Raw genomic sequence first — 25,222 nt, 5'->3', positions numbered from 1 at the left:
TGCACGTGTCTAGGCAATACCTGAGTCAGAGCTGCCCAAGGAAGATTGGAGTCCCCTCATTGAAGGTCTGAAGTGAAAAAAACCAGGTCAGAGCAGCAGAAATGGAAGCTCTGCAAACACAAGGCATTGCCACAGGATGCACCTTGTGTCTTGCCAGAGTGCCCATAAGCCAGAGATCTTGTCTCATGTTGCCCTGTGTCACACACTATACATAAATCAGTTTGGTTTTGGCTGCCTGCTACTCCTCTTATAATCTCTTGTGTATCTTTCCATGTATAATTATGAGTCAAGCCTTTGGAGGAGAGGGAAAGTTATTAAATGTCCTGCTGGCATTTCCTTTGAGAAGAAACTGCATCTGCCACTGGAGATGCTGGAGAAAGATGTGGGAAAAGGAGAAATAAAAAGAGGTAGAGAAGCTACACCTCCAGGTTAAAATCCAAAGGTAAGCAAGCAGCTTTTGATTCCATTCACAACCTGTTTGGAACTCAGCTCCAATGGCAAACAAACAAACAAAACAAACCACATGACATGAAAAACCACCACCAGTGAGGAAGAGAGAGGTTACAGATAATGGTCCATCGTCTCCTTCCCTCTGACATGTTGGTGTTATCTTGGCTGCCAAACAATCTGAGATGACAATAACACCTCATTTCTGCTTTGCACTTGTGCCAGAATGCCAGATTCCCATTCCCAGACTAAGGACAGGGTTTGTGGACATCATCTGTGGAGTGATACTGGATCTCCTGGGCCCAGCTGTGAGGACTCCCTGCTGTTCCACAAGGGTGTGTGATGCAAATGTGGGGATGAATAATTCAGAGCACATATGCCAAAGCCATAAAAAGCTGTATTAGGGGAGTTATACACATACTGTAATTCCTATATCTGTGCTATTACAGGGTTTGAGTCCTCCTTTTGGTTCCATGCTGAAAGAGAAAAAGGCTGAGGGGTGGCAGCTCACGGTGCTGATGTCCCAGATGTCCCACTGAGAAAATGTTATGGGCAGTGCCTGAGGAGGTCTCCTGCTCCTGGACTGGTTGTCAGGTGTTCCAGTGGTTTTCCAAGGGAAAGGAAGAGGAATAGCCAAATCAGTTGTGGATAGATAGGCAGGACTCACCTCGCCTAATTGCAGATGTCTGTGTGGAAGATGTCTGCTCCTGAGCTGCCAAGCAGGGCTCGTTTCATCACTCAGATGCAGATATTGACTTAAAGAGGCCCTGAGAAATCCCTGATGAGAAGAGGAGCCCGAGGCTGGCTCAGATGGAGCAAGGGGCTGGGCAGACACCTGCCTGTGATCAGGTGAGTGTCACCTATTTGGTCGGTGCTCCAGGAGCAGAAATAATTTGCAGGGAACAAAATGAGACTCCAGGTGCAGCAGGGACTGCTCAAGAAGCCTCACTGGCCATGGTGCCCTGGTGTCCAGGCCAGCCCAAAGCACCAGCACAATTTCACAGTGCCTGGAGTCCCACCTGCAGGGGAGACTGCAGGGACAGAGGCTGCAGGGGCTGCCAAGGGCCATTGGCATCTGCAGCTGCTCTCAGCCAGAGGAGGGGATTGCTTGTAAATGCCACATCCTGGAAACAGAAACTTTCCTTCAGACAGGGTTCATGGTTGCATTTTTCCACAAATATTTAAGTTCCTTTAAAAGCTGGTTTGGTCCTACCTTGCCGTTTTCTCACCACAAAATTTACATGAGTAACTGTTAGCTTAAAAAGCATTTTTTCTTTTTCCCCTAAGGGGAAAAATTTTAAAATCAAAATCAAACATTTTGGCTTAAAGTACCATTTAATGCATTAAAACACTAAGATTTTGGAAAAAAAATGTATTGAAAATATGTCCACATGCTGACACTTCAATTAATGAACATTTTTCAGGGCATAATTTCCAGGAAAATTATGTTATTTTAGCTTTTCATTAGTTTTAGCAATAAGTAATTGAAACAAGCGAGTATCCTGCAAGTGGGAAATTCTGGTTTCTAAAGAGGTGTGTTCATAATTGAACCAACTATTGTGCAGAAAGCCATAGTCTGATTTGTGTAATGACCCTCACAAATACTATTGAGAGATCTAGTGTATTTCTACATAATTGAAATCAAATAGTGACTATTCTCCATCATTTATAACGTTTTTCATCATGCTCTCAAAAGAGCTTGTAGCATTTGTTAAACTAAATTGCTCTCACCCTCTGCTCCTTTTAAATATTTGAACCTATTTTAAACTCCTGAGGGAAGGGATTTAAATTGTCAAAAGAAAAAAAAAAAAAAAAAAAGAAGGATTTTAAAATAAAACAATTATTCCAACGACTGCTGTTCATATTAATCAAGAATAGTTTCTTAGCTGAGTTTTTGTTTACCAAACTCACTTTTCCTTGCTCCATGCTAATTATGAGGATTGTTAGATTATGTATTTGGAGGTTTTGTTTGATTGTTTGTTTCCAAACAAGGGTTGGAACCTTTGAGAGCACTTGATAATGAAAAATTACCTCCTCACCTTCTTACCTAAGTCACTGACACCTCTCTGCAACATGCTTTGCTTTGTTACTCATTTCCACTTACCATGGCCCAGACATAAGACTAGAGCCCAACAAAACAGCATTTAGCATATTTTTTTATATAGCATTTTATCTTTAAAAATTCCAAAACCCAGCCTGAAGATGTGAAAACATGAGAGTTTTATAGGTTTATTGTGTAATTACTTTTGCTCTGTAATCAGAGTAAAGTTATTTCAACATTATTTTACATGAGCATACGTGGGAAAATAATTCTGTAAATCTTAATATCTACAAGAGGAATATTTTCTTTAACATCATGCAATGAATCAGGGAAAACTTCAAACTTGATAAGTCAGGTGGAGATTTTCCTTAATCTGGTTTTATATTATGTGATGCTTAGCAGGACATTTCTAGATCTCCCCTCAGGAGCATTAATTAGAACAAATGCAATTAGTCTATGGCATCCTTATTAAGGCAGAATTCTTACATTAATCAGTAGAAGTTTTGCTGAATTAAAGGATTGTCCCAGGTCTTGCCATAAGATAATACTGAGCTGGCACAGGAGCCAGAAAGGATTTAGAGGACAAAGCCAGGAAAATCTGCTGAACCACAGGAGGCACGAACAGAAACTTGAATTTTTAGCACCATCTTTATGCTGGGGTGGATTTTGTGTGCCATGGTTGACTTCAGATGGCTTCAGAGGAGTTTGTCATGGAGCTCATCTGCTCATGGAGGGCTCATGTGTACCAGACACAGAATGAGCTGAAAATGCCAACACAGGTGGGACTGTGACAAAAAAAAAGAAAAAAAAAAAAAAAGGCATTTCTGGCCACTGGCCAGAAATCAGGACTCTGAATGTTGAGCTCTTTCCTGGACAATTCCTGGGGTGCTGCAAGAAAATGCCAGGTGAATGCACCCACTTTGCCTTTTGAGCTTGCACTGTGACCTGGCCAGGGTTCACCACAGGCTGTCACGGAGGTCACACTTGCTGTAAATCTCTTTTTTTTGAGTATTGCCACCCAAATGAGAAAAGGGAGAGCAGATACTAAGCACATAGAGAGATGCTGGCACACTGCTCTGCCCCATCTTCCCCCACAGAGCAGCAAGGTTGCCCTGAGTCTTGTGACTCTCATGAGCATTGATGAGGACACAGCCCTGCCCATCACAGCATCTCCTGGGTTGGTGGGGACCACAGAACAGCTCTGGTCCAACCTCCTGCTCCAGCCAGGCTCAGTGCTGAATTCAGACCATCTTATCCAGCAGTAATATAACCAAAAGGGCTGCAAGAAAATGGTGTAAGTAAAAAAAATGGGGTCTGGTAACTCCCCTGCCATTGGGATGCAGTTCAGCTTTCCCTGAGCGCACACCTCTCTCTCTGCCTGCCTTCCAGGCAGATACATTTCTTATTTAGGAGTTGGCCTGACTCCAGCAGTGTGATCCCTGTGATAGACACTTACCCTGAGGGTGCCAGGGTTGCCCTGAACAGAACTTTTGGGACTGGGGGCTTAGCTTGCACTGCTTTCCTGTTCTTTCAGCACAAACAGCTCTTCTCTGCAATTTCCCTTGGAGCTCAGCAAAGAGTGGGAGGAAATTCATCAATCTGATGGTTCCATCCAGCTTAGAAAACCAATGCATAGAAAAACTTAGGTGAGGAAGACTGGTTTTGCTCCCAGAGTAATGTTCTTGGGACCTCCTTGAGGGATTAAGAAAAGCAACTTTGTGCATGTGTGTAAATCCTACAGTGGAGGACCCCATTCCCCAAAAGGGTTAATGCAACCTCTCTTTTCCCCCAATAGCTTCATGGTCCTAACAACTTTCATTGTGAAATGGGTGCAGGTGTGGGCTATGCTTTGTTGATCACAATCCCTTTTGCAGAGGAAGCTTTGAATATGTTTGACATAATCAGCTCACAGCCTTTGCCCGCACTCTTTCATAAACAGGCCATTTTCACATCCTTTTCATGGGATCCGACAAGCGGAAAAATAATTAATGTTACCTCAGCCTAACAGTGACCCAGCTTTGATTCAAAAAGACGGCATGTTGCATAAACTAACCATTTAATTGAGTGATAGAAAAAGCCCACATGTATCAATTCTGCCTCCACGTATTATGATTACTGGGGCTTTGCAAGGATTGTGCTCCCTTGGTCATAAAGCAGAGCTTAAATTCAAGCCCATGAAGTGGTTTCAGAAGGACTGATTGAGCATGAGCTGGGGATTATCTGTGCTTGTGGTGGCAGGACACGGGAGCAGGGGAAGATGTGGGTACCCAGACACCATGGCACGTTCAGGTTACGTCCAGGTTATGTCACATGTCCTGGTGGGAACTGACAGTGGCCAGATGTTATCCAGCCACGGGACATTTGGGATGCTGATGACACTGCACTGCCACCTTGCCATGACCTCGGAGCCACAGCTAACTGGGATATTCCACAGTTGGGATTATGCCTAATGTGGATAGGACAGAGTCACTGCTGAGGTAACCCACCAAAAAGAAACGTCCAAATGAATTTCAGTTAAATTGAGATAGAGTCTAAGGGTAGCAGTGACTCCTCTGTCAGTCTTGTGAAAGGCAGGTCCTGCTTGAATAACCTGATGTCCTTCTCTGACAAGGTGACAAGAACATCTCTCTAAGTAGATGAGGGAAAGGCTGTGGATGTTGTCTACCTGGACTTGGGTTCACAGTTTGCTGGGTGAAAAACTGGGTGGATGGCCAGGCCCAGGGAGCAGGAATGGAGCCACATCCAGCTGGTGGAGTGTCACAACTCCTGTCCTCCAGGAGAACATTTCTGGGGCCAGTTCTGTTTAATCTCTTTATTGATGACCTGGATGAGGGGAGGGAGGTGCCCTCAGTCAGTTTGGAGATGGCACTAAGCTGGGTGGGAGTGTTGATCTGCAGGAGGGCAGGAAGGTTCTGCAGGGAATCTGAACAGGCTGGGTGGATGGACCAAGGCCAAGGGTCTGAGGTTCAACAAAGGCAGGTGCTGGGTCTGCACTTTGGCCACAAAGTGACCCAGGGGTGCTGGTCAGCAGTGGCCAGTCTGTCCCAAGAGGGACAATGGCTCCTGGCCTGGACCAGCAGTGGTGTGGCAGGACCAGAGCAGTGATTGTCCCCTGTGCTGGGCACTGGTGAGGCCAAACTCAGAGTGCTGTGTCCAGCCCTGGGCCCCTCAGTTCAGGAAGGACCTTGAGGGGCTGGAGCCACTCCAGGTGATGAAGGCACCACCCTACATGGTCCCCACCAGTAATTTCAGTGCAAGTCCTTGCTTCCATGAGAATTTACCCCTTTAATGCAGAGGGAAAATATTGTCCTTCCCCATAGTCTGAAGAGCCCTGATGAGGCCAGAAAAGCACTTGCTGAGACAAATGGATCAATAATCATGAAGCACATTACCAGGCTTCACCAGACATAAAATTTGCTGGGGAAAGGATTCCTGTGCTCAGGGTGGGTGCAGCAGAGAAGAATGAAACAGCCACAGACCCTCAGAAAACATGGCAGGCTGTTTGTGACTGAGGTGATGTCAAATGCTGAATGATTCGGAGATGTAGGAGCAGGTACAGAAACCACTCTCCCTCAGAAACCTTCAGTGTTCTCCAGTGGGCCATTTTGTATCTCTCACAAGCATTGCTTTTAAAATTATCACAAATAGTGGAGATGGAGGAGCTGGGGAGCAACCATTCGACTTCAGCTGATTGTATTTAGTTTTACAGCCACTAAAAAAATCCTCTGTATTTCATACCTGTCTCTTCACACCTCTAGCTATTGGTCATGATTCTGGCTTATCTATGCACACTGAATCACTCTCTGTGTGTATCACTCACTCCCTGATCTTTTCTAATGGTGTTTGATGATTTTTTTTCTCACAACTGTCCATGTCTTTTCCTCGTTCAAGTACCCCCATCCAACCTGCTGGTGAAGGAGGAACTGAAGAAGCACTGATCTCTGGTATTCACCAGTGGTGGTGGTGGTACCTGTGCCCACAGGAGCCAAAATTTGGCTCCTCCACTGGCCAATGAAAGCCCATGAAACACCACGGAGGAGGCCTCCATTGGGAACCTATTCAAAGGAAACCTTGAAGGCACTACAGGGACCAGACCTAGGACTGGCTGCTTCAGCTGCCACACCTGTGGTCAAATGGGGCTGGGTGACTTCTTCATGCCCTGGGAACAGACAAGACCTTTCCTGCTTTCCTTGCTATGGATACTGCCCATAAAGTGACCCTGCACAGGCAGGGACTTTCACGTCTCTTCATTTAACATTTGAAATTCTTTACTGTGACTATGTGAGACACACAGGGAATGGGTTGTCCAGAGAAGCTGTGGCTGCCCCATCCCTGGGAGTGTTCAAGGCCAGGGTGGATGGGGCTCTGAGCAACCTGGGCTAGTGGAAGGTGTGTGGATATTCTGAGTTCAGTCAGAGAGAAAAAGATTTCTGCCAGGCTAAGCCTGGAAAAATCTTTCTCTTTTTCTCTCTGACTGAACTGAGAATCTCCACAGAGGGTGTCCCTGTCTATGGCAGGGGCTGGAACTGGACGATTTTTTTTAAGGTCTCTTCCAACCCAAACCATTCTGCGTTTCCATGATCTGTCCTCAGCACGGACATGCCATGTAAAGAGAATTCCAAGGTTTGCTGCTCCCAGCCTTTCCTCCTCTGAGCTGCTGGCTCCTGACAGGACAAATGCCCAGAGGTCCTGTGGGAGACCTGGCTGAGAGAGGGCTGTGCTTTCCCTGGAGATGTCTGCAGCAGAGCAGCTTGCCTGCCTGGGCTAGGTGTCCCTGTGAGTCCTGCAGATGAGAACCGAGATCAAAATGAGCAGGCACAGAGATGGGCAGTGGAAAAGAGGTCTGAAGTGCTATTTCCATCTAGTGGCATTCAAAACATCTTGTGAAGAAACTATTCAGTGTTTGTAATGCTGCAGTGACACAGAGGAAGGATTTGCTTAGTGACAATCCTGACAATTTGCATCAGCGACAATCCTGCAGCCTGCCTGCCATGCTCCTCACACCTGAGTCATCTTCACTAGTCCCTAACAAACAACAAGTGCCTCTCTGCTTTATAGAATCAGTCACTGCATAACTCCCATCCATTTGCATTCGGGAAGACAAGAGGCTGCAGATTGAGGTGCTCTTTAGTGCCTAATTCTGCCCTCATAGGAATAGAGACAGCACAGGCAGTTCCAAGGTGCTCCTCAGAGGGAGCACGCTGTGTATTTTTTCACAGGCAAAATCCTGGCTCTGGTGAGGTTTCATCCTCAGCTGGAACCAGAAAATGCTTTGAGGCATGAACTGTCTGCAGGCAGTGCCATCACGTTCACCTTTATTTTGGAGGAGGCTGCAGATTCCATGCCCTGTGGGGATGGCAGCCTGCTCCAGGACTGATCCTGCCAGCCCTGCTTACAACAGGAATTACCTTACCCTGCCTGTTGGGTCCCGCAGAGCACTGACAGAGGAGGATGCTCTTCAAGGTGAAGGTGTGCGTGGGGGGATCAGCCCTGGATGGAAGAGTTTTTAATGTGAAATAAGATCAAACATCACTGCCACACCTCTACCTCCAGCAGTTTCAGCCTACACAAGAAAGGGGAACGTGCAGAGGAGCAGAGTCCAGGTACTGGTGTAACTTCTATGAAGGAGTAGAGAGGGAAGGGAAGGAAAGGAATATGAAGAAGAAAGAAGATGAAAAAAAAAAAAGATAAAAAAACAGAAAGGAGAAAAACATAAAATATAAAAATAAAGGAAAGAAAAATAAGGAAAATAATGTCTGGAGCTGAAAATTAAATTTGGCTCTCTACTAATAACCATGGACCTATTTGGATTTATTGTCTGTGTGCAAGAAGACTTGGAAGACTTGAAAAATATTGTGGAAAAAGAAAATAATTTGAAATTATCACATACAGTACATTTAAATACAGGTGTCAGGACTAGAAATGAAGTTAAGATTTGAGAAAATTTTGTAAACCCGGAAGGGTTTTAAGTCCAAATGTGATCTGGTATGCCCAGTCCTGATTTTTCCACCCAGGCAGGTTTTGAAAACATAATGTGAAAGGATAGTTTGGGAGGGTCTTCTTCCCCTTGATTGAAAACCTTGAGGAGAGTGGAGGAAAACACAGAGTTCCCCTGGCAAGGAAGAAAGGAGATTTTCCCTTCACTTTGGGCTGGTGTTGACAGACTCCAAGCAGCAATGCCAGTGGAAAACCTGCACTGGGCAAATTTGCCTGCATCCTTCCAGTGAAAGACAACTGGAGCATCCCACTGGTTAGGAGGGTCCATGTGGCTGTTCCTCCTCACTGCTTGAGCAGCATTTCACAATCGGGGCCATTGAATTCCATTTCTCAGTGTCACTCAGCCACCCCGGGCCCAGCGTGGCTCCCGGTGCTGCTTTCAGAGAAAATGAAGTTGTCCATACTGTGAATGGCAGGATGCATCCAAGGGGATTTGCATCAGAAGAGGGACTTGGCCTCATTCCTTCAGCAATTCGAGAAACACAGTGGCTCCTGTAGGTGTTGGGGCAAAGGAAAGAAAAGACCTCTTCCATGGGCAGTGAAATGAATGAATGGTTCCTGATGAGTTTGTCTGATCCTGTTTAAGCCCTCCTTCCCTCCCCACCTCCCACCTTGCAGCAGCACTGGCTGAAGTCTGAAGGCCAGGCCTGGTGAAGTACAACTCTTTCCCTGCCCTTCATGCCCTTCATTACTTTAATCACGCTTATTTTACTGTGGAGAGGGGACTGGGCCACCTACAGCAAAATCTCTATTGGCAGCAGAGATACAAGGACAAATTAATCCATTCCTGAAAAAAAAAACTAAAAAAAACCCCAAAAAACAAAAAACCCATCAACAATACAAGCAGGTGCATCTCTCCAATTTCTCTATCACTTCAAAGGGTGATTAGCTCAGATGTAGACATCTGACATTCTGTGCTGGAAACACCTGAAGCTGGTGAAACCAATCCCACTTTTAGAAAGAGCTGGGGAGTTTTGGTGGGGATCTGAGAGCCAGGCATGTAGGTGGGCAGGGAGGGCAGGCTGCAGCTTGCAGGTGAGATGCTGGATCACACGTGTCTGGAGGTGAGCAGGGTGCCCAGGTCCTGTCAGCAGCAGGGAAATGGGCTGTACACAGTCAGGGGAGCTCAGGGACTGAGTCACACCTGGATGAAGGGAGCTGGGGCAATTCCTCTGCTGCAAATTGAAATATTTTCCTAGATTTATTAAGCAAACACCTCCTAGCAGCTGAGGATCCAGTCACAGTGACTTGGCCAGGAAAAGAGATCAGTTCAGATGTCATTCCCCCTCCTGCTTCCAGCACCCTCCTCACACAAACTCTGGGCATCCTTTGACATAAAGTGGGAATAGATTGCTAGTGGCAAGGAGGAATGCAGAATTCCTGCACCCAAAGCACTTCACCAGTCCAGGACCTCATCTGTCCACCAAAAACTGTAGGAAAAACATCCCTCCACCCTCAGGAACAGGAAAAATGAATGCTCCTAGAGCACTGCAGTGTCTTCATGGAGCTGCACAAGTGCAAGCAAGGCTGCTGCTTGGAGAGAGCTCAAACTGGGTGGAATCAGATTGGTATCACTCCTGGATGCCAAGAGATTTGCACTGGGGGTAGAGAAGGGACCTGAACTGTTGCAATTAGATTATCAGATCTCCAGAGCAGGATTCAGCTCATAAGGCATTTTAACCCTTTCTTCTAATATTGTGGTGTGCAAACTAAATGTTCTACTAAATGTTCAAACTAAATGTTTTACAAATCTGTAAATCCTGGGCAGATTTGTAATGTGTGGAAAGGGAACACAAGTTTCTGCTCACTGCAGCTCTCAGCTGCTGGTATTTTTTATGGCAGGTTTAGCACATTTCCAGTTGTCCTGTGGTTAAGACCAGGTCTTACATCCTATGAGAATCCCCTGGGAGAGAGCCAGTGAAGAATGTGTAGACCACTTGTGGGGTTTGGAGGGAGGAAGATGAAATGCTGCAGGATTTCCTGGGCAGAGCCAATGTTTCCCCAGCAGCACCCATGTCTCTGTGTAAAGCCACTACAGACAAGATTTAGGTAAGAAATGCTGGGATTTGTTGTGCTTTCCTGTGACAGCATGAGGAAGGGTGAGTTTGGAGCCATGCCAGAGGGTTTCAGGCTGGCTCAGCAGGGACAGATCTGTGGTGGAGGCATTGCAAAGTGTGGATTTGACACCTAACTCTGCCACAGCACTGAGTGACCTTCCACAAATCACTGTCCCATGGTGTTCCTTGACCCCTTGCAGTGAAACAGGGCCTGTAACACTTCCTCAGTCATACTTGTCTCTTTGGATTGTCACCTTTTCAGGGTAGGGAATGAGGTTTCAATGTGACAGGCAGCTGCTGTCTGGAATAGAACAGCACTCAGAGTTATGCTAAATGACCTTAACATTCATGACATGCTCATTGCCACTGCTCACTTATTCCCTGCCTGGGACAGTGAAAATAAATACCATCCCTTGTTCCATTCTAATAAACACATTCCCTGATTCCTTGAAGGGTCTCCTTGGTTTCTTGTCAGGCCTGCTGCCCCACTGTGCTGCCAAGGATAAGGGACAAATATTGGAGAGGAGGAAGACACTAATTTTTTTCTCTACTGAAGTATGACAGCTCTTACTATCTTTTGACAATCTCTGCCCACATGTAGTCACACACTGCGTCAGCTACAGAGCCCAGCTGCTCCCCATCATCCCACAGGGGTTTATGTGCAAGCAGGGGAAGTCCCCCCTACCTTTCTCATCAGCTGAGAGATCTGTCTGAAGAGATTGTGGTTTATTTTCACTTTGCTTGTGAAAGCTTCAAAACTCACATTGTCTTAATCGGGATGTAAATGTGTTTCCCTGAGCTTGAAGATGGTCTCTGGTCCAAATGAGGGCCCTAATGAAGCTTCAGCTGTGGCAGCAGGCAAGAAGTGGGCAAGAGAGAATACACTGATCATGTTGCATTGCTGGAAGGTGCTTGCACAGACTACAGAAGTGCATGAACAGGAATAAAATAAGTAGAGTAAAAAAGCTCATCAAAACTTCATATTCTACCTCAAAGAAATTCCCCAGCAGGAGCTTTCTTCTCCCATGACAAAGGATGCTCACCCATGGATAAGGGCTGTGTCTCGCTTTGAAACCTCCATCTCTGGTGGTCATGCTACTATTTGTAACCAGATGCATGACCCCACATGTCAGATGTCCCATATCTGCAGATATCCATGAATTACTGCCCTGGGGGAGTCTAAAACCTTGGCCTAAATTACCTCTTCAGGCAGCTGCAGAGAGAAATTTATCTGCCCTTACTTAGCCAGGTTTTTAGGGCAATACCCAGTCTCCTGAAGGAGATCCCAGGGTGTCTCCATCACCTGTAAGGCGCCTCCTCCTCCTCTGGTCTGCTTTGAACCTGCTGCCTGACAGCTTCATTAGATATTCATTGTCTAGACTAGAAGAACACCTACATGAGTGAAAATGTCATTTCCACCCATGGGGAATGGAATTCATCCCTGTTTGAGTATCATTCACTCTGCTGAAGGAAGCCCAAGCTTGGTTCTGCTCTGTGTTCACTTTGACTCCCTCCACTGTTTCAGAGTTGAGGTTCTACCCCTGTGTCTTCCAGGACCACTCTGTGGGGTGGTGGGGTGAGGTGTGGCTTCTCTGGACTGGCCTGGGAGGGAAATGACCCAGCTCAGCTCTGCTCTTTAATTAGATATAAATTAGATAGACATTAATCAGCACCCCTTCAAGGGTCTGAAGGCAGGTTAACCATCAGTCCTGACCTGATTTGTCACTGCTATGGCAAACGTGGATGGGCTGCACGGCAACAGCTTTGCTTTGTCCATAAATCCCAGCCACGAAGGACTGCAGGGAAGGGGAAATGATCCGAGGAGCTGGGGCAGAGAGAGACAGCTTTGCCTCTCCTAGGGCAGCCAAAGCCTGGATCAGGCCTGCAACTTCCATCTCACAAATGTGCAGCCTTTAGCTGCTTTTTCGTGTCCCCAGGCAGTCTCATAGACACCAGCTGAGGTGTGTGAGAGCCTGGCTGATTATGGGTCTGCTCCAAAGCCCTCTGAAGTCAGTAGGAGTCTTTTCCCTGACTTCACTGTGTTTGGGGCAGGCCCTGGATGACTATCCCTCAGGTTAGACAGTTTAATCATCCATTCAGCAGTACACAAAGCAGATCACATACACTTTTAGCCTGCATTGTATGGTGTTATGAAACCAGAAGATTATTTGATATGATTCAGAGATAGCTCAGGTATAAGGTAAAAAAAAAAATAACACCTTTGATGTTTTACATCACACTTCAGTTATTCCTTGAGGGGCAAATTCTCGTCACCTTACCCAGGTGAATATTGCACTCAGTAATTTGGTCAAAAACGTTCCATCAACCTTCTTTTTAATAGAAAAAAGGGGCGGGTGGGGGGAACACGGGCGGAAATTGATGGAGATTTCTGCCAAACAGGACAAAAAAGAAAAGGCAAATCCATGTTTTCCTTCTTTCATCAATCAGAAAAAAAAATTTGAAACAAAAATTAGTTTTGAAGGGATTTTTTAACAGGGCAATAAAACTAGTCTTTTTTACTTTCCAAAAGCTAAGGAGAAATATCAATTTCCCAATTGTTGCAGTCTCCATCTGGCACAGCTTTTTCTAGCTGAGGTGTCAGCCATCCATGGACTATCAGCCAGGCCTGATTCTCATTTTGACTCTCTTTGGTCAAGCTACAAAATGTGTCTTTGTCCCTCTTGTTTTGTGGTGCTATCAGAACAAGACTGAGAGGACCAGCTTCCATTTTTGAGCTGTGCAGAATTAGGTACATCACACTCAGAGTCAGGTGACATCTGCAGGGTTTGCAGGGCCTTATCTCAAGAAGTCTGATGAAGATATTTTTTATCTCTAGAAATACAGAGATGGCAAGGGCAGGGATACTTGTAGTTTCCTAGAACAGCATTGTATCATTTGAACTATTCCGAAAAAGTTTTGGGCAAATCAGCATTAAAAAAAAAAAAAAAAAAAGGCAATAAAACCTTCTGTACACGGCCAAATTCCACGGACTTGGTGAGCGACAGGGCGAATCAAAGCCTCCACCTTCAGAGGAGCAGCAAACCACAATCCATGGCCAGTGGCAGTAATTGAAGCCCCACTTCTGAAGGAGTTGGCTGGCGATGAAACCCAGCGCGGATGGCTCTGTTCTGCCTCTGGAATCCCCTCCCAACACTGCTGCTGCTGCTGCTGGGGGTGGGGGGTTTCACTTCACTGGCACAGCAGTTCCCTTTGTTGATGGGAGCTGGGTCTCCTCTAGGGGACGGGGCTGATCCAGCTGTACTGGCAGAGCCTTTGCACAGCGGAGCAGCTCAAGTGCAGACCTGCACTGGGTGCCTGCCCCAGCCTTTCTGCCAGGCCGATAAGACCAGCGCTGAGCAGAGTTAAACGACCCCGTGCTGGAGAAATGCCACACGTAGGAGCCAGCAAGCATCTGTGTTACTCGAAATGCCTCTGCCCTGTGCTGCTTTTCCAGCGGGGAATGGCTTTTTTAGGAGCTGTGTGTGCTGGGAGTGTGGCAGAGGGAGCGGGCAGTCATCAGCACAACCACGGTTTCTCAGCGGGTACCACAGCTGGGTGGTACCCAGCTCTCCGGATGCCTAAAAAGAGTGGAGAAAAGAAGCAAAGATGAGGCTTCTTGTGATGCTTTAGTGGCCAGCAGCTGGGATCCGTGGGCTACCAGCTAATCTGCATGAAATCACTGCTCCCCTAAAGCCAGACCTTCCGTGAAGGGCTGATTGCGGGGTGATCCCCACAGCTGCTGGAGCAGAGAGGATGAAGGCCTGAAGTTTGAGCCTTTCTCCTAAGGAAGGACAATTCCCGGCTGATTTCCCTGGGAGTGGGCCATGCCCCGGGCTTCTGGGCCATCATCTGACCCGGGCTGGGGAGAGGCTCATTGTCATGGAGAACTGCCCGATCCAGGCATGGCCTTGGCATTTATAGGGGACTGGGGACTCTCAGGGTGGGACAGCAGGCTAATTGCCTTTGTCTTTCCCCTACCTCAGTCGGGGAGTCTCAGTAAATCCCTAAACCCATGACAAAAGCCCTGCTGCTTTTAAGTGCTTTTCATTAAACTCAATCGTCTTGCCCTCCCATTCCCAAGATTTGCTGAAAAAAGTCCCTTTCAATGGCAAAAGGAAACCTAAAAGGCTGCCATTAGCTAGTTCGCTGTCTCCTCTGCAGGCCGGGTGCCTATTTGCTGGAATCTGCTCCCAAGTGTCCTTCGAGCACACCGGGGGCAGCTCCTCCGGAGCAATCCCCGGTTCCAGCTAAGGATATACCTTGCCTGGAAGAAGCAGGCTTTGGTGCTTATGGCTGGGCAGGTGCATGGGGACAGTCAGACCTGCCAAAGCTCCCCTGAGCCCACCACCATCCCTGGGGACCAGAGCTGGAGCAATGTGGTGGGTGAATCCTTATCTGATTCTGCTCTGGCAGGTTCTGGCTATGCCCCGGCCAACTGAAGTGGCACAAAGCCTGTTGAGCCATGCGATATTGCTGAGGACATGCTGCCAGGTGCAGACCACCCTGCAATGCAAATTTGTCAGATTTGGGATCCTCAGGAGCAAAAGTTTATGTGCTGTGCAGAAACACGCAGCTGATGGAAGTGGCAACGTGAATTTGCCATTGGTTCTGCATCCTCAAACATTTATGGGTAATGCCTGCAGAGACAGAGCTGATGGAAGAGGGTAAATTTAAAAAAATGTGAGTGGAAGAACAAGAGCTGGATGCCCATGAGTGTGCTGCTTTGGCTCAACGCTTGCTGAGGTCTGAGAGCCGGCTGGCAGAGTGTAGAATGGGTGCAATGGTCGCTGAGAAACGTAAGTATGCAGTAACTGGCTCACTTAGGGACTGGGTCTTTATCTTTCAGAGGTGTTGGGAATCCCTCCACTGCTCTTAGATCAAACTCAGCAGCCCAAACTCCAAATAAAGGTATTCCACACCTGGTGGGATTGAAGCAGGACAAGACTGACCACCTTGTCCTTTTCCTAATGTCGGTCTGCCCTTTCCCTCCCATTATGGAATTAAAACCAGGAGGAATTACCCCTAAAGCCAGGAAGATGGTATCTGTTTTGGGAAGGGGCGAGGGGGAGGGGGAGAGGCAGGAGTTGCCACCCTCCCACTGGTCCCAGCGATTGCACAAAGGGCCAGTGCCGGGGCAAGCACTTGGTCCCGGCCCCGAGCACATGGAAGTCATCTGATGTTTCGTCATGGCTTCATTATATTTTGGATCAGGCCAGCGGTTTGTCTTGCATCACTGCCCTGTATGTTCTGCAGGTAGCCAGTGCACAGGCGCTGCCAACTGTTTTGTCCTGTGAATAGCCTGCAGGGATGGCCTTAAATCACGGCAGATGCCTGGGTCTTAAACAGCTGCAATTTCACGCTTAACTTCATGGTGGATGCTACATTCCTCATGAAGACACCTACATTTGTGCTCTAACTGCACACAGCCCCCAGCAAACAGCTCATGAACACGCAGGAATGAGGGGATGCAGCATAATGGCTACTGGATGATGGATTCTCCTTTCCCAACATCAGGAATTTAGGAAGGATTCCCAGAAGCGCTGCCTGGCCCTCTGGCTGACTGGTGCCACCTCTTCACTGGGACAGTGTAGGCAGGTGCAATCCCATTAGAAAAACTGATTTGCAAAACGGACTGAGCCTCCTGCTAGCTGGCACCGCGCTGGAACCAGTCCCGCCTCTTTTACTGTTGCAAGCTTTTATTTTTTTTTTTTTTTCCAAACCGGGCTGAAAAAGGACAGTTGCGATTCAGAGCGTTGAGAAAAACAAACAAACAAAACCGACACAGAGCCCACGCTGCACAGTGAGACTCCAAGAAATGTGTCTCCTTTGGGAGCAAAGCAGGTTTTTTTCCACCCTACTGCGCAGATGAAATTGTTTGTAAGCTTTTACACCTTTTATCCCAAATAATGTGAAAGAAAAACCTGTCTCCCACAGAGTTTTAAAATACTTCAAACATATTGATGATCAACCAGGCCACTATCTAACAATTGTTAATATTTTATTCCCGACAGCTGTTCAGCCTGAAAAGTTTCAGTAATACACTAAAAACAAAAACAAAACCAACAAAAAATTCAAAACAAATAAAACAACAAAAAGGAGGGGAAACAAAGTAAAATAAACTTTAACAAAGTTTAAAACACATTATAAATAAGTACACCTCCAGAGCATAATTTACAAATATAAAACCACATAGAAACGTATGTACAGAAGAGTTACATTACGTACAAATATGTATAAAAATACCCCAGTGTTTATTCTTGTGCTAAAGCTGCGTGGCTAGAGTTATCTTTGGTACTAAGCTCAGGGAAAGAAGATTGTTTTACAAGACACAGCCCTGCTGTGCAATATGCCAGACACAGGAAGAGCCTCCTTGAGTTTGAGGAGGTTTTGGGTGGGTGTTTATACAGGGTATTCCCCCCGTGCATCGCATATTGCAGGATCAGGGCACAAGCAAGGGCTTACAGAGGCAATTGCTGGCAGAAGAGGTTTTTTAATACATTGTACAAGGCACTTCATAAGAAATCTCTTCATTTTTTTTTCCTGCTCTCTTCTACGACTCACTGGATGTCTACGCTTGGCTCTTACCAAGACCACTTTATGGCTATGGTTTTTAAACTTCTTGTTCTACATTCAGGATTAGCAACCTCTGAAAACATTAATTCAGTTCACGCCTGCAGAATTTAGATGGCAAACCACCTATACCACCTAACGTTTTCCTGGATGGGGAAAAAAACAATGCATTCTGCTGGTGCTTAAGGGGTGTTCTTATGTTGAAAGGTGAGAAGATCAGTCTTCCTGGAAGAACTCCTGGGAAGTGTCCACGTTGAAATGCTGTTTGCAAAAGCGCATGGTCCAACACCCTTTCCCTTTGCAGCGCTGGCCGGCTGGCTGCCCCAGCACCCTACACCTCTGTCCCATCCCGTGTGTAGATGAGGCTGTTGACTGTGAAGTTGTAGTAGTGGTTGTACTGGGCTCCCTGGCTGCCGCTGCTGGGGTGGAAGGAGCTGTAGTAGGCAGGGGAAGGTCCCGCGACCCGCTGCAGCTGGTCTGGGGAAGGCACTTCCTGAGAAGAGCTGCTGGAAGGGGTGAAAGTGCCACTGCTCAGCTGTCCAGCAGAGAAGTTCCTGTGGTGCAGGTCACTGCTGAGACCCCCCGTCAGCCGGCTGCCCCCGCCGCTCAGGGAGCTCATGCCGCTGAAGAAGGTGCTGAGACAGCTGGGCGTGGATGAAATGATACTGGAGGGAGAGGAGCTTTTGGGATGGTCCCTGGCAGAGGGTGAGGGGTCCAGCTCTGGGGGTGGGCTGTTTCCACATGGTTTGCCCGTGGCTGGGATGGGTCGCTCTTCCTCGGCCTTCAGGCCCCCCAGAGAGGAGGCCGCAGAGGCGGCCGCGGGGGCGTTGGGCTCAGAGCGCCGCTTGCGTTTGCGACGGAAGTTCCCATTGTCAAACATCTTCTCGCAGTTGGGATCTAAGGTCCAGTAGTTTCCCTTCCCTGGTGGAAAACAGGAGACACAAGAGAGAAAGTCAACTTCTGCGACAGCGAGCCCCGCTGCTGACAGATAAGTAGCATCCATGTCTTGTCCAACTGGCACAGAACCCACATCTCTCCTGCACCTGCTCCTTCTCCCTCTGTTGTCCAGTCCATGGATCCAAAACTTGTCTCCAAGACATTTCCACCTCTATCCCTCCAATGCCCACGTGAACCTTAAGGCCACATAGAAGAGGAGAATCTCCCCATCCTAAAGCACAGACAGATCTGTACCTCCAGCCTGGCTAAAGAGAATGTGAAGAGGGGTTCCCCTTGCTTTGGCTGCCTCACAGAAGCTGGGCCACTTACAGCCATCTCAGCAGTGGTGGCAAGGCAGTGCCCAGGCTATGGCTCATAGAAAAGCTGATGGAGAGGCGGGCTGGCACACTCAGGCACTCCGAGGGACGGCAGGCCAGCAGCACTGAGCTGCGGGGGCTGCAGACAAGCTGCCCCTGGCACAAGCCTTAGTGTGGGGCACTGTGGTGGCAGCAGCTGTCCCCTCTCAGCTCCTGCCCACGGCCGGGACGGGCGCAGTGACCCCACGAGGTCCCGAGCGGCTCCAGCCCGGCAGGTCCCGGCACCGCCGGGCCGGGCCAGCGCTGTCCGGGCGCGCCTCCGCCCACTCCGGGCACCGGCTGCGCCCCGGGCCGGCCCGGGCAGCGGCGGGCAGGGAGGGGAGCCGTGAATCACGGGCCGAAGGAGCCGGGCCTTGCACAACCGGCGCTCCCGGGCTGCTCGGGGAGGGGGAGAGGCTGGGGCGGCCGGCCCCCGCCTACACCTCCCGCGGGGCAGCGCCGGGCCGGGCCGGGCCGGGGGGAATGGGGATGGTCACACCGCAGCGCCCGGGTCAGGGGACGGGGAACGCGGTCTCCTCGCTGCGCTGGCCCCCGAGGGGACGGGCAGCGCGGTCCCATCACAGCATCCGACTGGAAGGGATGGAGAAACGCGGGCTCATCATAGCGCTGGCGCTGGGGGCACGGAGAGCGCGGTGTCGGGACAGCGCCCGACGAGAAGGGGACGGGGGACCCGCCCGGCCGCGGACGCTGCCTCCCCTCTCTCACGGCGGTGCCGGTGCCCGCAGCCGCCGTTCCCCGCTGCCCAGCCATCCCTCCCGCCCGGCGCGGCACCTCACCGGGGTCGTCCTCGTCGCGGGGCACCTTGCGGAAGCAGTCGTTGAGGCTGAGGTTGTGGCGGATGCTGTTCTGCCACCCGGCCTTGCTGCGCTTGTAGAAGGGGAAGTTCTCGGCCACGTACTGGTAGATGTGGCTGAGGGTGAGCTTCCTCTCGGGCGCGCTCTGGATGGCCATGGCGATCAGCGCCGAGTACGAGTAGGGCGGCCGCACCAGCTTCAGCAGCTCCTCCTGGCTGGCCAGGCTGAGCCAGCTCAGCTCCGCGCCGCCCGCCGACGGCGAGCCGGGCGCCGGGGGCGAGCCCACGAGCTGCCCGCCCCGCGAGCAGCCGTACGAGGCGGGCGGCAGGAAGGGCGCGGCGGCGGCGGCGGCGGCGCCGGGCGGGCCCTGCAGGTAGGGCGCGGGGCTGTTCATGCCCCACAGGTACCCGGCGTTGGCGGGCGCCCCGTAGTCCCCCAGCGCGTACCCGCCCGCCCGCTGCCCCGACGAGGCGGCGGCGGCGGCGGCGGCGGCGGCGGCCGCGGCGGCGGCGCCGGGCGGGTGAAGGCTGGGCTGGGGGTAGACGCTGAAGTTCTCGCTGCAGTACACGGCCATGTCGGGGGCTTCCTGGGCGCTGCGGGGCTGCGGGGGCGCGGGGGCGGCCGCCGGCGCCGAGGCTCTGGGCTGCGCCTGCTGCAACTCACCGGCGCTCATAATCCCTGGCCATGCAGGGCGGCCGGCGCTCCCCCCCGCTCCCGTGCTCTCCCGGCGACACCCCCCGCCCCGCGGCCCCGGTGGCCCTAGACCAAAAACTCCCGGGGGGCTGCGGAGCGGCGCCCTTATAGGCGCTGCCGTGCGCCCCGACTCCCCGCCCGCGGCCGGGGCCGGGGCTGGGCGGGCGGCGGCGGCGCGCCGGGAGCAGCCAGTAGCGCGGCTCGGTGGCGGGCGGGAGGCGGAGGGAGGGGGGCGAGGCCGGGCCCCGAGAGCGGCGATGGGGGAGGGACCGGCGGGGGAGCTGCGGGAGGCGCCAGGGATTTGGCTGCCGGCAGCGCGGGGGCAGCATCCCCGAGCCGGACCCACCCCCCGTGCTGTGCCCGTCCCTCCCCTTCCCGACCTGCGGGTCTCTCCCGGCGCTGCCCGGTCGCCCCCGCAGCGGCCGCCCCCTCCCCGGAGCTGTCCCGGCGCTCTGGGATGCCATCCTGCTTTCCCACGGATGCGATCGGCCCCGATCCCTTCGGCCCCGCGCTGAGCTCGGAGGGGGATGCGCGATGAGCATCGCTGCGGTTCCCCCGACGGGAACGCCGAGGGAGGAATTCGCTTCAACTCTGTTCCTGAAGTGTAGTTTTGCCGCCCGTCTCCCAACAGCCGGGGCTGAGATCGCCGTTCATTAACTTTGGATGAGAAATTTCCCGAAATTAAACAAACAAACAAACAAACCCCACCGGCTTCTTCGCTCGTACCGCGGGCGGAACGGGCTGGAGGGCGCGGGGCGAGATTTAGTGAATAAAAGTGATTTTTGCCTTAGTGCTCCGGGGCAGCCTGAACGGAAAGCGCATCCTTTTGCAGAGAAAAAGCTCTCGGTGCTCATAACAATCCCGACACCCGGCATCTACAGGGGCCAGCTCCGGCAAATCTTCTGGTCCGGGGGGCAAAGCACACGTGTGACAACAAAAATACGGTCGATGGTGCGGGACGATTTAGAGACTTTGTCTAAACACCAGCTAGATGAGATGTACATTTCATTCCCCGTTCTTAAATGGAGTTGTTATTCAGTTTTCTGTTGGTAAAAATGCAAAAAAAAGAAAAAAAAAAAAAAAAGCCCTTTCCTGGTGTGAACACGAAGCACTGTCTGCAAGCACCGGGTGTCTTGGTCTGACAACAGGATTTGGGGCAGAGAGGAGCGTTTGGGAAAAATTTCTGCGTTTTATGTGTTCCATAAAATAGTTATAAAAGCACGTGTAAACCAGTGAAGCTTTCCCGAGCTGACTCCAATCTCAAATTTTCGTCCCCTGCGTGATTTGAGCAGGAATATAATAGCCGAAGGATTTTCAACTGTGTATTTCGTTTTAAAACAGTGAACAAATGGGGTTTTTTGAGACAGAAAATAACTGAAAAATGTCTGGGTTAAAGAATTAGGATTTGGGGTTTTTTCCTTTAATCATAAAGAGAGGTGTTCGGGGGCTTTTTTTTTTTTTTTTTTTTTCCTTTTTTTGTGTGTGTGCGTGTGTTTTTCTTTTTCTTTTTCTGTTGTTATTTTGTTGCCGTCACTGATGCTTTTGCTGATTTTATTTTGTATCCCTTGGGAAAAGAGCTTCCCGTGCGTAATTATATACCCAGAACAGCAGGAGAAAAGTTTACACTACGTTTCATAAGGTGCCTTTTCCCTTCTCAGCTTCCTTCTCTTTAAGATTTATAGCAGCTCCTCATCTTTTTTAGAGCAGGGTCGCGCTGGAAAATGCCGGTTTGAAGTCTGGCTGGACCACAGGCATCCAAACCAAGCAGTTTACGTGGAAATCACAGCTAGAAAGGACATTTAAAGGACAAGAAACAGGTAGACTTTTTAAAAGCAATTTCCCTCCGAGTCTGAAGAGCTAAGCCGAAAATATTATTCTCTAAAATGACAACAAATCTGTGTTTATCCGTTTGGCCAAAACCCCCGCGATCGTTGCAGGAGGGAGAGGAGCAGCCAGTCAAGAGTCAATTTCGCCGTATCGCTCGAAATTGAGGGTTTTGCTCCAGGGATTTGATGTTTTTGGGCAAAGGCAAGAGCCATCTAGAGGAACAGCCCGGCTATGGCGAGGCTGGGAATGCAGTTTCCCTCACAGGCATGGGGTGCTGCCTTCGAGCTTCCTTTTGCTGATTTCTCTGCCTTCAACAAAGGAAACGAGTGTGAAAATAATGCTGAATTAGCTCTAATAAAAATGCATGTCCTCAGAAAACTCCAGCTTGCTTTACCAAATAATAAGGAATGTGAAACAAAAATAGCTTTAGAGAGGTTATTACACAGCTGGGATGGCATGGATATGCAAACCAACACTTAATTTAAAGAGTGGAGAGAATAAAGCTTTGATGCTGTGACGGCTGTAAAAACATTTAATTTTCTTAATGCATTTATCCTGCAAGTGGTGTGCAGTGTTGCCTCGAAACATCATCAGCTCTCAGTACAGACCTGTTGCTGCTCCCTTCTGCCAAGGCATGAGGAGAGCATGAAAAGATCCAGCACTCTGCCTCTCTGCTCTCTAAATTCTGGTTTTTTTCTGGAGAGCTCTGGGAGACGTTTGCCTTACAGAAATGCACTGGGGATCTGGCAAGAGATGACGAAACACAAAATTGAAATCACTTTCGAGGTAGGAGTCTGAGGCTACTGTCCATCACTGGGAGCAGATCTGGGGCTGGGTTTCAGCAGCTTTGTTGGCTCTGTGAGTGGGCAGTGAGGTAGAGGAGCCTGTGGCACCTCGAGCTGGCTGAGCTGTATCCCCAGCCAGCTGGGGTTAAGTGCAAACCTCTCCAGCCAGCTGCCTTGGAAAGTGTTTCAAAGCTTCCCAAGTGCTGCAGGAGAGCAAGATCCTCCCCATCTTTGCCTGGTGCTGTCCCCACCGTTGGCGCAGGTGCTGTGCCTGTCCTTGTCGTGCACGCAGCACACACTTTTCCCCCTGCAGGAAGACACTGGCTGTGCCTCCGGGGCTCTGCTCCTCTGAACGTGTAGGTACAGGCTCCACTTTCCTGCTGTGGATCTCAGCTGTGTGTGCAGCTGAACACAGAAACCTGAAAATGCTTCAGAGCTGAGCGCCCAGCCCAGCAGTGGGAACAGATACTTGCACCCACCTGGGCCTCTCTCTGCTTCCCAAGGATGCTGAGCTCTGGGCACAGGGTGTGTGTTGGGGGAACAGAACATAATAACCCATATTGGCTTCTCCTGCCTTTACCAGGAGGATAGAGAAACCAGGATCCCTTCAATGGCTCCAGATCTCTGCAGGTTTTGTTTTGGCTGTATTTGCAATCTGAGTCTCGCTTTTCCCCCATGGCTGGTGAGGAGCAAGGTGGTGACTCCGAGGTCCACATAAAATCTGCTCAGTAAAAATTCTTTTCTATCTTTCTCCACAGCAATCAGTGAAATTGGGAATGAGTTCTTCATCCTCAGAGGCAAGATGGAAAAATTATCTTTTCTCTTGAAGTACTCCAGTGTCTCTACCCTCAAGAAGAATGAGGAATTGACTAAGAGTAGCTCAAATTAAATTAAAGATCTAGTATCCTTCCCTTCCTTAGAGCCAAGCATTTTTCTCCCTATTCCTCCCTATTAATATGCTATAACAACATCTGTTTTTTTTTCACTCAACCCCTGACTTTTCCTGCAAATGGCTAACAGAGAATATCTGATGGTGTGCAATAGATGTTTCACTGCTGTGAATTTGGGAGGGGTATTCTGTGTACGTGTACACAGGTTAAATTAATTTTTATCCCTTACCTAAGGAGAATGATGTACATTCCTCCCTCTCTGTATCTAGTCATGCACTGGACTGAAGTTCTGGCAATCTGATTTTGCCAGCTCTCCTTATGATAAGGGGAGAGATTTTCAAACCTTTTCTTGATTTTTCAGACTCTACCATGTTTCCTGGGGATCCCTCCATGTTCAGTCTACCAACAGCAGGCCTGGTTTGGTTTTGAGTTCACAGTCTCTGTTGAACTCTGCAGGCTGAAAACTGAGGGTTTACATTCTGGATTATTTATATTAATATTTTCTCAGTGCAATTCTCTGCTGCTGAGTGCCGTAGAGCCACAAAGCAAGGAATAAATCATAGCTCATCACAAGCTGTAGATGCTGCAGCACTTTGAGCTGCTGGGAGCAAATCCTGGTAGAAAGGAGCAGTGCCTGCTCTGTGTCCTCTTCTCGCTGGTTTTTCTGGCTGCTGTGCTCTCACAAGTGTTTCTGTGGCTGACTGGGGCACTAATCCGGTTTGAGAAGGACACCCTCTTCCCAATCCTTTTCTTTCCCCCTTTTTCTTATCCCCTCAGGTTAGTTTTAGCCTGGGCCTGCCTAGCCCCTTCCTGAGAGCTTGTTAGCGACTGATTAGCTGAAGTTTTGATAAAAGCCTCATTGTTTGTGACCCCTGTAAACTACCCGGAGCTGTGCTCCCAATAAAAGTGGGATTAAATAGACACCTCCGGAGCGAGACAGTTGCAAGTGGGAATTTCAGAGTTTTGAGGGACTGAGGGATGTGGCCAGGCTTCAGTAACTCTGTGCACCAGAAGTGATTTTGCCAAAAGTGGGAAAGAAGCCTGACTTTTGTGTTTTGGGGGGAAAAGGAACCTGGTGGGGAGGCAGAAGGAAATCACCTGTTTGGGGCTGGGTCAAGCACACGCTCCCGGAGTTTGGAAACACGTTTGCAGAAGTTCTCAGCACCCTGCTTTCCTCCAGACTCTCCTCGGGCTTAAGATTCATAAAAAGTATTTTAAAATCCTCAGTCTGATCACATGAATTTAATACTTCCTCATTTTATTTTTGCAACAGTAAAAAAGTCGACTTGGCAATGATGTGTGCCTGACTCGGTGCTATTGGGTTGTGTCTTTTCTGGGAGGAATGTTAAGCAAGGGGCTTCTTCCCTCCTGCCTAGAGCAAGAAATTGACCTGGGCTGAAATAAAGCATCTCTGTGCTTTTTAAATGGTGTTTTTTTTTTTTTTTTTGGTGTGTGTAATGGGATATTTGAAATAGAGCTTGGCGCTCTGGGCTGGTTATTGTGTAGTGATCTCTCCTATAGGGTAAGGTAAAGGCCAAAATCTTTTGCTCCTAATTCATCTGAATAAGCCACCTCCACTCTGGAATGAGTAATAGAAAGAGAAAAACATAAATTTATGGTCAGCTAAGGTAAAAATAATCGAAACTATTAGCAGATAAAGGCAGTGGCTGCCATCACCACCACCAGGAAAATGGAGGAGTAGTAAATTAGTATTTCTTTTCCACGTTTGTCTGGGGCAGAAAAAATCAGATAGTGTGTTAGTTTCAGGCGCTGATGTAAGAGCATTTTGGGCTCCATTAATAACTAGG

General features: G+C 49.3%; 1 protein-coding gene across 1 annotated transcript; it reads right to left on the bottom strand.

Moving 5' to 3' along the window:
• Window positions 1–17,293: 17,293 nt before the first annotated feature.
• On the bottom strand, window positions 17,294–19,892 carry FOXI3 (forkhead box I3). Its single transcript, XM_021535637.3, has 2 exons — window positions 19,202–19,892; window positions 17,294–18,033 (listed from the first exon to the last, which is right to left on the bottom strand). Exons 1-2 carry the CDS (start codon window positions 19,890–19,892, stop codon window positions 17,444–17,446), a joined length of 1,281 nt encoding a protein of 426 aa, XP_021391312.3. The 3' UTR covers window positions 17,294–17,443.
• Between the last annotated feature and the right edge of the window lie 5,330 nt (window positions 19,893–25,222).

This window comes from Lonchura striata, chromosome 4 (assembly GCF_046129695.1).
Source record: "Lonchura striata isolate bLonStr1 chromosome 4, bLonStr1.mat, whole genome shotgun sequence".
In the NCBI taxonomy this organism is placed as follows: Eukaryota; Metazoa; Chordata; class Aves; order Passeriformes; family Estrildidae; genus Lonchura; species Lonchura striata.
This window is presented reverse-complemented; position numbering and strand designations above follow the sequence as displayed.

Excerpts from the sequence above, each read along its gene's own strand:
- FOXI3 (XM_021535637.3), bottom strand. The coding sequence starts at position 19,892 with ATGAGCGCCGGTGAGTTGCAGCAGGCGCAGCCCAGAGCCTCGGCGCCG. Across the intron at positions 18,034-19,201 it reads CCGCGACGAGGACGACCCCG|GGAAGGGAAACTACTGGACC; the intron begins GTGAGGTGCCGC and ends GTTTTCCACCAG.